At 43.8% G+C, this 12,335-nt stretch overlaps 1 protein-coding gene across 2 annotated transcripts; it reads left to right on the top strand.

Annotated features, from left to right (window-relative positions):
* The first annotated feature begins 204 nt into the window (after positions 1–204).
* C1QL2 (complement C1q like 2) lies at positions 205–11,872 on the top strand. 2 transcript variants are annotated; one of them, XM_070957050.1, is made up of 3 exons: positions 205–243; positions 1,876–2,697; positions 11,693–11,872. In XM_070957050.1, exons 2-3 carry the CDS (start codon positions 1,999–2,001, stop codon positions 11,870–11,872), a joined length of 879 nt encoding a protein of 292 aa, XP_070813151.1. In that variant the 5' UTR covers positions 205–243; positions 1,876–1,998. The 2 variants fall into 2 exon arrangements, with proteins under 2 accessions (XP_070813151.1, XP_070813150.1); XM_070957049.1 differs by lacking the exon at positions 205–243 and having other exon boundaries at positions 1,999–2,405; positions 2,478–2,697.
* The last annotated feature ends 463 nt before the right edge of the window (positions 11,873–12,335 follow it).

Genomic DNA, 12,335 nt, shown 5'->3' with positions numbered 1-12,335 from the left:
GGTCCTTGTTGCTCTGCTGAGGGGGTGGCCTGCTAAACATGCGGAGAGACCATTAGTTATTCTAGCGGTGTATGGAGAGAAAGATTTGGCTAAGGAGCTCCCTCAACTCTCTTGGTCCCCGTGTGTCAGAGGCACTGCAGTCCTGGTAAGTCCTGAAATTGTTTTGGCGCTTGGTTTTAACTCAGGGTGCGATTTTTTTTAACAGACGCATGCCGCAATGGATTCAGAGAAGCTTCGTTACAGGTAAAGCCGTGTGGGATTATAGGCGGTGTTCCTTGTTAGGCTTCTACGGGGGTTTAGGGGGGATTAATCAATTTCTTGGGTTGGCGCGACGCTCCTAGGTTCAGACTGACCACACCGGATACGTTTTTGCGCAACAGGCGAGGCTAAAATAAGCCAGTAAACTCGGGTTTAGGCGGAAATAAGCTCTGTCAAAGTCGGTAGAGCGAAGAAGAGACGTTGCGCGGGCACAAAGGGCAGGTTCGGAGCTCCCCAGTACAGCCCCCCCCCAGCAAATCTGCCTCGAGATCCAGGAGAGACGTTCAGAGAAAAGCAACCTTAGGACGATGCGCTCCTTGCAAGTCCCGCCCGTCTACTTGGTACCCGGAGAAAGAGGGAACGGGAGAGCGCCAGGAAGAGAGCGAACCGGCTGAGGTGAGGCAAGTTGGGTGGGTAGCTGAACAGAGAGGTCAGAGAAAGAGAAGAAAAAGCCCAAAGTTCTCGGAGTGGCGAAGGAAGGAAGGAAGGAAGGAAGGAAGGAAGGAAGGAAGGAAGGAAGGAAGGAAGGAAGGAAGGAAGGAAGGAAGGAAGGAGCCTTTCCCACAAGCAGCCCGGGCGCTCCCGTTCTCTTGGCGAGGGAAGGCTGACGGGAGCGCCTCTGGAGTGTCTGCCCTCCATCCCATCCCATGGGACTCCCCGGGACTGGAGTCGTGCCCCGCGAAGGTGGCTGGGCCAGCTCTGACAGGCGGGCGCGAAATGGGGGAGAGAGACGGGAAAGGCGCGTCAGCTGCGCTAAGCACTCGACAATGAGCGTCTCGCCGTCGGTCAAGGGAGGACGAAGCCTCTCCCGGGGGTAGAGGGAACTTCTGGGGGATCCCGGAAGGAACCCGGAGGAGCGCAAAGCGAGGCGGAGGAGGCAAGGGGGCTCTTTTCGGTTGGCTCCTTGTAGAAGCGGAGGGGAGGGGAGGGGAGGGGAGGAACGTGGTGTTCTGGCTGCCGTGCAAAGTGGCGGAGGGGGGTGGGGGAGAGGGAGGAGGATCTAAAGAACCGGCCGAGCTGGAGCGTCGTTGCGCCGCTTTGCCTGCCGGAGAGCTGGCCAGTCCGCTGGAACTGGAGCGCGGCGCGCTTGGATCTGGGACCGGTCCGGGGAGCGCCTGTGTGAGTTGGATCCGCAACCCCGGGGAAGGAGGAGGAGGAGGAGGAGGAGGAGGGGAAGAGGAGGAGGAGGAGGAGGAAGAGGAGAGGAAGAGGAGAGGAAGAGGAGGAGGAGGAGGGGAAGAGGAGGAGGAGGAGGAGGAAGAGGAGAGGAAGAGGAGAGGAAGAGGAGGAGGAGGAGAGGAAGAGGAGGAGGAGGAGGAGGAAGAGGAGAGGAAGAGGAGGAGGAGGAGGAGGAGAGGAAGAAGAGGAGGAGGAGAAGGAGGAGGAGGGGTGGGGGGGGGGGGAAAGAGGGAGCTGGCTTCGGCTCGGCTGCTTTTATGTCAGCCCGTCCGGGCTCTCCTCTCATCTGGAGGGATGGACGGCACCGCCGCCGCCTCTTTCGTTTTTCCTTCTGCCGCTCTACAGGGAGTCGAATGAAGAGCAGCCGGGCTGGAAAGTAAGAGTTCTCTCGCCCGGCCCTGACCGCTTTTCTTTTCTCTGCCTCTCCCCACCCCGCAGGCAGAATCGCCGTCCAAAGAAGTCACCATTCCCTCGCCTGACGAGGAAGACCTGTTGGCGCTCGTGGGCCGGTTCTGGCAGAGGAGGAAGCGTCTGGTCGCCGCCGTCGGGCTCGCCCTGGCCATGGGCCTCATCCTGCTCATCGCCATTCCCATCCTGCTGCAGGCGCCCTCCGCCACCCGCGCTCACTACGAGATGATGGGCACCTGCCGCATGATCTGCGACCCCTACAGCGCCAGCAGCGTGGCCGCCGGACCCTCCGGCCGTCCCGGGAGCACCGCCGCTCTGGAGGCCCTGCAGGAGCTGAGCGCCCACCCGCCGTCTCCCCTGCCGCCCTTCTTCCAGGGACCCAAGGGCGATCCTGGGCGCCCGGGCAAACCGGGACCAAGGGGGCCTCCTGGGGAACCGGGCCCTCCGGGTCCGAGGGGTCCCCCTGGAGAGAGGGGGGATTCGGGGAAGCCGGGACTGCCGGGCCTATCGATGTCCCGAATCGGACCGCCCGGAGCAGCGACTACAGTCGGAGTAGCCGGGTCGGGCGTGAGTGGCAGTAGCAGCCCGCCGCCGGGAGGCGAGATAACCGGTGCCCTGAGCGCTGTCTTCAGCGGCCCCAGGATCGCCTTCTACGTGGGCCTGAAGAGCCCCCACGAGGGCTACGAGGTGCTCAAATTCGACGACGTGGTGACCAACTTGGGGAACCACTACGAGCCCAGCACGGGGAAGTTCACCTGCCAGGTGCGCGGCATCTACTTCTTCACCTACCACATCCTCATGCGCGGCGGGGACGGCACCAGCATGTGGGCAGACCTCTGCAAGAACGGCCAGGTGGGTGCGACCCTAGGCAGACCTGTTGGGCTGGGGCGTGGCTCCGGGGTGGAGTTACCACGTGCTAAAAGGGAGGCATGTGAGGACAGATGCTCTAGCCCAGGGATCTCCAACCTTGGCAACTTTGAAGACGTGTGGACTTCAATTCCCAGAATTGCTTTGCTGGCTGAGGAATTCTGGGAGTTGAAGTCCACACGTCTTCAAGTTGCCAAGGTTGGAGAGACCCCTGCTCTAGCCTAAATTGGGCATTTATTGGCTTGGAAAAGGAAAAAAAAAAAAAAAGGGTGTGTGTGGGAAATTCAGCCACGTGGAAATATAAAATCCACTTTGGAGCTTCTTGGTACACAGCACAGCAGAACTTATTTTCAATCTCATTTCCCATCCCAAAACATTACAAAAAGAAACCTGCAATACTTGAAAAGCTAGCTTGCATCTGTGAAAAGGCTGCGAGGACTCTTGGTCTAAAGGGATCTCCATGGGATTCCAAAAGTAGAACATTTGGCCATTGTTGATGGGGAGATTTTGACTCAAGAAGCTCCCAAATCACCAATGAACTAGAAGGTGAACCCAGATCTTAAGCATTCACAATGTTGCTCCCCATAATTTGAAGATTAAGGCAATTGAAAAGAAAGACCAACTTTCTTTCTTCATTTACCCTTCTGAACTACAGGTGACTTTATTTACAGATGCTCCCACAGTCTTGCAGTTTTATCCCCACAAATGCCTTTTTAAAGTACTGTGTGCTCTCCTCTTCCATTTTAAACTGATAATTATCTTTTGCTAATAAGGTCTACCAAGACCAAAGCATCCTTTCTTAGATTTTAAAACTGGTTGCAGCTCACTGACTTTGTACAGCTTTGCCCCTGGCTGAACTGACATGTACAACATGGTGTGGGATCTAAGGACCATTATCCATACGACTAAAGAAAGACTGGAGTTCCAGAACTCAGGAATTTTGGAGAGTCTTGTGACAATCCATGCTAGGTAATTCCAGGTTAAAAATAAAATAAAAAAACCCCTTTGAAATTCTCTTTTAGTAATTGCCAAGTTTCCCTCTCCGCATAATGTCTTTTTTCTCCAGGGAAAAGAAAGGGGAATGTTTGTTAGGCTGTACTTGTGTGTTAAATGTCACATGTAGTTAGATTTTCAGGAAATCATTTTTACGGTGTGTGTGTCTATGCAGCTGTTCTTCCTTCAGGTGAATAATTTAGTCCCTTCTTCCTATTCTAAATGTCATTTTTGAAGGCCAAGTTTCCTTTCTTATCTTTAAATGTCAGGATCTCCTTCCAATGGAATGAGGGATGGTACCTGGCAGGACAATTTCAGTTCAAGGAGAGCAAGTGCCTAACTTACTATCCAGGAACTTCCTTCCTATCCAGGAGACTTCATTTTAGAAAGATGGGGGATTTAAGCAGGGGGGAGGGAGCATTGTAGTACTAGTGGCTTTCTTACTTCATCAGGATTTGGACTAGGAAAAATTTGAAGTTTCTTCCAACATTATACTATAGGATTTTTTTTTTTTTAATAATGGCATTATAGTTAACACATCTCTCTCTTTCCACTTCTGCCATTTAGATTTGTGAATTTAGAGAAAAAGATTGTTCTCTGTTTGCACCTAACTGAGGCACAAACGCACCCTGGCAAACATCTTTTATCCCCCTGAAGTATTCTGCAGTCACTGCCTTCATCTTGTCTGTAGCCCAATGATGAATCAGGCTTAACCAAATCGATAATGAAGTACTCTTTCCCCCATTGCAAACACTGTCCAAGGATAGGATTGAGATATGCAAAATCTGTAAGGCTTTGTCACACTTTACCTTGGAGAGAAGTCAGAGACATTAATAGAGGATAGGAACTGACAACTGAAACCCTGAAGCTGATGTCATTTCTGCTGACTGGAGACTGGAGGGAAAACAGTTGAACTCATCAGTGGAAAAAGTCATTTAGGCTCTTTCACAGAGACCTTTGCTCGTTCAGGTCTTACCACTAAGTTAGGGATGCAGGCATACTCATATCAGGGAAGGGAAAAAACCTTTAGCAGAGAATCCTTTCTACCAATATGTGGCACTTAAGACTTAGGGATGTTTGATCAATGACTTTATGATTTATTATCCATGACATGCATGCAATAACAAGCAAGAGAGCAGGATTGGGGAGTGGGGATTGGAAGGGAGGTGAGATATTTCGTGATGCCACCTGAGATACAATTTTTTTTATCTAACAGGCAGTTATATATCCAGTTAAGAATCAGCAAAGTCTGGAGCAGATGTTATATTTGCCCCCCAAATATAGCCATTCATTAATGGATATATCTTATTCTAGTAGTAACATTTAGGAGTAATATAGTAATGTAAACATAGTAATATTTATGGTTCCTGAAAAGATAACTATGATTATGTCTATGGCTCTACTATGCCATGTCCCTAGTTGTGAGAAAAAAACACATCTTGGGATGTTGGCAAATCCCTATTTGTTTAATATTCTGCCTTTTCTCTTGTAATTCAAGGCAACTTATAGTACACAGGTTTCTCCATTTTACTTCCATTACAGCAACCCTGTGAGAATGCTGAATTGAGAGAGTGTAATGGATGGCTCATTTACTACTGTTTGTAGAAGAGTGCAGGTGAATAATGTGTGGAGAGACAGGCTGATGCTGTCGCTTTTATCATGTACAATAATTACAACTAAAGATGCAAACTGAAAAACAAAAAGAATTAAAAAGAAAAAATAGGAAGTGCAGAAAAAAATAAAATTAAAAGAAAAAAATAGGAATATATAGTGAAGAAAAAGAAAAGAAATATATAAAGAAATTATTCCCCCTTCATCACAGTATAAACAATGTTAACAACTTACCACCTTCTCTTAAAATACCACAAATTATCTCTTCTCCAATATCTCATAAACAAACCCTTAAAGCCTTTTTGTTCAGGTCTGATGTCAGCAAAGACGACTGAAGAGTACCAGAGAGACCAACATATCTATTTTAACCTTGATCAAATAAACCAACTATAATTCCTTCCTTTTAATTTTAAAGAACATAATATTTAATAACTTCAAATAATATCCTTGAATTTTATTTCTTTTAATTTTTTTCTTTATACATCTCATAAAATTCTTTAAAAATTTAACAAGTCTTTTTGGTAAATCCAATATGGAAAAGTTATCCTTTTGGTTTGTTATTTGTATATCTCCCTTTTAATTACTATGACATTAGTTTGTTTCATTTGCTTATCCTGTGTAGAAACTTTTCATATATTTCTTGTAATCTGTCATTTTTAAATCTACCTTCAAAAGTAGTTCTTCCATATCATCTTCCATTATAATCTATCTATAGTGGCAGACACTCTTAAAATGAACTTTTTGTTCCATTGTTCACAAATATCCTCCAATGTTAAATAATCTTGTTTTGCTGGGCATTAGTAAATCAAATTTAAGTGTTCTTTTCCTTTAAATGTAATCTTCAGTTCCAACCTTCAATGTCCATTCTTTTGTGTGTGTGTTAGAATTCAAAACAACAGCATTTCCCCATAGGAAGGATTAGAATAGAATAGAATAACAGTTGGAAGGGACCTTGGAGGTCTTCTAGTCCAACCCTCTGCTTAGGCAGGAAACCCTACACCACTTCAGACAAATGATTATCTAATCTCTTCTTTAAAACGTCCAGTGTTGAAACATTCACAACTTCTAGAGGCAAGTTGTTCCACTGATTAATTGTTCTAACTGTAAGGAAATTTCTCCTTAGTTCTAAGTTGCTTCTCTCCTTGATTAGTTTCCACCCATTACTTCTTGTTCTATCCTCAGGTGTTTTGGAGAATAACTTGACTCCCTCTTCTTTTTGGCAGCCCCTGAGATATAGGAACACTGCTATCATGTCTCCCCTAGTCCTTCTTTTCATAAGACTAGACATATCCAGTTCCAGCAACCGTTCTTTATATGTTTTATCCTTGAGTCCCCTAATCATCTTTGTTGCTCTTCTCTGCACTCTTTCTAGAGTCTCAACATCTTTTTTATATTGTGGCAACCAAAATTGGATGCAATATTCATTGTTATATTTAATTTCAAAAGAAATCCTTCCAAATCCATCTGGATCCTTAGTCAGTTCTTCACTTTCCAAAAATCAAAGTTTTAATCACACTCATGCTGTTTTTTTTTAAAAAAAAGGCCTGAAACTTGCATTTAAAGCTTTCACTAAGGGCTGAAAGAAATTCACCTAGTGTTATGAAAACTTGTCGTTACAAAGATTCCTAATATATGAAAAACAATGAACAATCAATTCCAAAAATGATTAGAAAGGAAATATGTAACCCAGGGTCCATTAAGACTCTGACCACAATTTGGGTGGAGATGGTGTTCTGTTGTCTCCAAGAGCTCTAAAGCCATGGGAGACATCTGTCAGAATAAAAGAATATCAGAGTTGGAAAAGAACTTGGAGGTCTTCTAGTCCAACCCTTGCTCAAGCAGGAAACCCTACACCATTTCAGACAAATAGTTGTCCAATGTGTTCTTAAAAAACCACAACTTCTGAAGAGCACCTACAGCTTCTGTCCCACAATGTCCTCATGAGGAGGAACTGTCTGTAGAATTGTGAGTGATCCAAGTCATCTTCTTGTTTGAACAGGACTTTCAAAGAGCTTGGTCTGCTTGCTGGCTCTTCCATGACGAGTTTTCATCTCCATTTGTAAAGGAGCCATTTTCAGTTCACCATTTCTTCCCCAGAAGTCCAATGTTGCTCTTTTTAGAAAAGGCCCCATATATTTCTCCAGTATGTTGAAATTGTATTTATTTGCTTATTTATTAAATACAAATGTTTGATACGGCTTTGGTTAAACAAAAATACATCTAGATATAAAGTAAAGTAACCCTTTATCATGTGATGCAACTATAGAAACTTGTGCTCTGTACATTACATAGCCACTAGCCAAATTAGACAGGGAAACACTATTACCGATTATTAGAATTTTAGGTTTACTTCTCTTTTTCTCTGGGATTCCTTTCTGTGATAGAAACACTAAATTTGACTTTGTCAAGCTCTAATTGCATGATGATGATGATGATGATGATGATGATGATGATGATGATGGCCTGGAGTTCATCATTCAAGGCCAGGCTTTGCTTTAATGAGTTTTCTATCCTGAATCCAATTTTTGGACTCCAGAATAGAACTGAAGCATAGACCTGCAAGGAAGGGGAAGACATTCTCTATATTATTGTATGCTATAGGCGGAAAGGGAAGTATTATTTTCTCTCCATGCCAGGGACTGTCACTTCAGTTGAAAGCCTGAGCTCAGCCAGTATCTTCTTTTGGCCTACCAAGAATTGATTTCCTAGAACATTTTTAATATTATTGTGGGTTTAAACATTAATTTCTGGATTTGTGTGTTGATGGCCACAAGTTTTGTAATGGAATTGCAGTGAAATCAGGGTGCATACAGATATCAATAAATATTAACCATCATGCCCACTTGGATAAATAGTATGAGAGCAATATACCTCTCCACTGTAGTTGCTAAGATTATGAACAAAGAATAAAAATATTGTTGCACTAGTTGAATGGTCTCTGACATACCCCAGTAGGGCTCTGCTAATGTCATCATAATAGTCTCTGTTTTATATTTTTTTAAAATAAAACATTATCTCTTAGTCATGGGAGACCCTAAAAATGCTGATTGTAAAAATTTTAGTGCTTCTTGATGAACTTTACCAATCTGACTTCTATTGTCATAAGATTTCTTTCTCCCATGGCCGCTATCTTCTCCTTTTGTGTAGTATCATATCCTGGATTATTATTTGATTTTGATATGGAGTGTGATAAGATTTTGATATGGAGTGTGTTTGTTTGTATGTGTGTGTTGTATGTCTGTATACACAGATTAGACCCACAGAACACACACACGTTTTTGCATGTGTGTACACATGTTTCTTTGACCCAAAAATGGAAAAATGCCATCATCTTGTTTTTTTTAACCCACAAATCTTTTCAGTATAGAGGATGAAGAAAAAAGATATTCCCACCATTTTCAGTCATGTCCTAGAAACCTCTACACCTGTAGTTTATTCTATGGCTTTACTTGTTTTGCTGGCAGGTCCCCACAAATTCTTTTCCAGAACCATGGATAGCTCCCTAAAGCCCACTGGGTAGGGAGTATGTGTAGATTGTGGTGTAACCAATAAATAAAACTCATTCTCAAAATCTCACACTCAGGTTTGTGCATACACTGTTTGTCTGTTGCCTGGAGGCAAAAGGAAAATCCCTGCTGTATTCAACTAATAAATTATAGTTGTTTCTGACCATGATTAGTAGAGTCAGTTTGGGACAGTGGTTAAAGACATTAGGCTAGAAACTTGGAGACTGGGTGTTCTAGTCAGTTTTAGCACTAGGAAGAAGGCAAGAACTTCCAAAAATGTCAAAACAACAACAAGATAGACCTGTCCAGGCAATTGTTACAAATCAAGGCACATATTTTTCCTTTTCTCTCTCCCCTCCCCCCCCTCTCTCACACACAAAGTGTTAAGTAACACAGAGCCCTATATAGATGTGGTTAGCCCCAACAGAAATGTGACTCCTCTGGAGATTATTATGTGAATCCATTCAGATACATGCTATGACACTTTCATGATAGCTTCTTTTAGCATTAGGAAGACTAAATTAGATTAGGTTTTGCAGGATGATGGAAATTAGGGGTGCAGATTGCATTAATTTTTGGGGGAGGAAAGATAATTCATCACATAATGGCTTGAGTCATTGATTAGTTGTGGTGGGTGTGTGCTTATATGCACTCGGGGAGGTGAAGAGAATGAAATTTGGGGGACTGAAAAGTAATGATGATGCTCGTTATAAAGAAAGGAGGAGAATAAAAGGCACAAGAGAGAAGATCAAGAAAAAGCAATTGGATGTGGAGTCCAACAACTGATTTCATGCACAATTAAGCTGGTTATAGAAAAGGCTAAAAAGATAAGTGTTTTCACCCTATTACTGCTACAATGGTATTGGATTTTTGCATAATTGTAAAAGAAATGTAAGAGTTTAAACTAAAGAAGCAAAAGGCTAACTAAGGAGTTGCCCTGGAATTAGCAAAACAAAGCTAAGCACATCTGTCTCCAACTTTGCTCAGAGGAGTGAAAGCTACAACTAAGTTGTACATAAAGGTACATAAAAGTGGGGTATCATCTTTTGCATTATTATGGTTTTGTCAAAAATAGGATGATTGGATAAAGCGGCAAGAAAACTTTAAAATAAACCTTACCGGAATAAAATAAACCAGATTAACCGAGTGATAAAATTGGGAAAGCTGATGGAAAGTCCAAAGATAATGGAGTAGTAGATAGAAATGATGGTGCTGAAAGAGGAGAGGCAGACAGATGGGAAAGGGGATTTAAAAAGCTAGCTTGGGAAAAGAGGTGAGACAGAAAAGGCTTGGAGAAATTAGAGAATCTCTTGTCATTGAAGACTTTAACAAAGAGCCAGGATGGGTTGCAAAAGGACAAGTGAAAAAAAAAATCTTCCCTGAGAAGAGGTTAAATTGTGTGTCTTCTACTGTCACATTTGGTGTTCTTTTTCAGAAGGCTGATTAAGAGAAAAAAAAAGAATATGTATGCATGATGGAGATGATTATTAATAGGAATGAACAAGGAGCAAAACTTAAGAAACGGTTGGCTGGAAAATAAAAAGGAGTCAAAGGAGGGGGGAGGCTGTGATGGAAATGAAATAGATGTGAGCAGGAGACAAAGGTAGAGATTAATATCAAGGGAGGATCAGAATAAAGCAATTTGATGCAAGCGGATAGCTCTGGAACTTTGTCTTCCTTTTCAACTTAGGAACCATTTGGGGGGGGGTTGTTCAAACACTTTAGGCTTTAAATTTGACATGCTGGGACATATCACTGCCTTATTGATCATTGGCATCTGGAGAAAAGAACCCCTGGGCTTACTTAACAGGACTTGCATATAAGGAGTGATATCCCAATGGCATCTCTAGGAGCCCATGGCAAGATAAATATGCCATTGGCTCCTAGAGCTCTTCTAATACATAAAATATTAGACTCTCTATCGCTCATCAGGCTTAAATCTAGGAAACCAATTTAGAATAATACACCACAGTCTTACAATCTAGATGAAGAAATGGTGATTAAAATGCTTCCATACTACCGCACCATTTGAAGGGTGTTCATCCAAAAGTGCACCGCTAAATGTCTATGGAGATTCTCAGTCATCCAGGTCATGGTTGTCCCAAAGGTGCTTTTTCAAGAGGCAACTGGACTTCCTGGAGCTGAAGAAACTTCTCGGATGAGAAGCGAAATGCCTTCAAAGAAAAACCAGGAAGTCCAGTTGCCACTTGAAAAAGCACCTTTGGGTGATTAAGATGGACAACTTTTAATAGCCACAACCAAACAGATCACACAAATCCAACAAAACCACTTCCAGGAATGCAGTCTCCCCAAAAAACATGGAGCCACCTGAACAGAATCAGGACAAGACATGCTAGAAAGGCAAAGCCCTTTAAGTGGGGAATGGTCGAGAGCCTGCAATGCCACTGGAGTGGAGCGGAAGAAGCTACAACACATATAGTTCAAGAATGTCCTCTCAGGAAATTTCAAGGCACCTGGGATGATCTCACCACAGCCATACCAGAAGCAGTTAGATGGTTAGCTGAGCTCCCTTAGATATCAAATCCTAACATCGATCCCATTGCAATTCTATGGCTCCATGTTATGGTGATTTTATTATGGTTTTATTATAAATAAAAATCCTGGTGACAGAGAAAAGAGGGGGGTGAGCTGTGCAATGGTGGTTTGGGGCAGGGGTGGGCAAATATGACCCCTTTATGACCTGTGGACTTCAACTCCCAGAATTCCTGAACCACCTTGGCTGTCTCAGGAATTCCGGGAGTTGAAGTCCACAGGTTGTAAAAGGGCCACATTTGCCCACCCCTGGTTTGGGGGATTTACAGGACAGAGATCTGAACCCCTCTTCCTTCTTGGCATGTTGTGCTTTGCAGGTGCGTGCCAGCGCCATTGCTCAGGATGCGGACCAGAATTATGACTACGCCAGCAACAGTGTAGTGCTCCACCTGGACTCGGGAGACGAAGTCTATGTCAAACTGGATGGAGGCAAAGCCCACGGAGGCAACAACAATAAATACAGCACTTTCTCTGGCTTTCTTTTGTATCCTGATTGACAGCCAGGCATCCGAGCTGTGGTCCATTGCCTTGTCCCCGCCATGCCTTCTCTTGGGGGTCTGCTCTTCAGGTCATGTCACATTGCAAGCTGTATTGTACCTTGATTGCCATTTGAAAGAGAGACAGTGACATCCTTCTAGCCACTGGTGTGTGTTTCTCTGTATTCTGTTGCTCACTAAAAGAGATGAGACGAGTCGGTCAGTAAGGATTCATAGGGTAATCGGCACCACGGATTGGTCCACTTATGGATCATAGATTTAAAACGTGCGCGTAGAATCCCACGGTGGTGAGAAGGACAGTCTAAAACCCTGGTTGTAAAGCTTATTTATATATGGTCCTTCGATGCAGGTAGAGAGTCTGAGAAACACCTTTGCCAATACCCATTCAGTCATGAAACTGTATAACCCCCTTTTAAGTGAGTAGCCTTGCTTCAAAATCAGTCTGGGATTCAACAATATCTGA

Source organism: Pituophis catenifer, unplaced genomic scaffold (assembly GCF_029215685.1).
Source record: "Pituophis catenifer annectens isolate HBS135680 unplaced genomic scaffold, rPitCat1.0.hap2 SCAF_1, whole genome shotgun sequence".
Classification (NCBI taxonomy): domain Eukaryota; kingdom Metazoa; phylum Chordata; class Lepidosauria; order Squamata; family Colubridae; genus Pituophis; species Pituophis catenifer.
The sequence above is the reverse complement of the archived record's forward strand: the minus strand, read 5'-3'. Positions and strand labels throughout refer to the sequence as shown.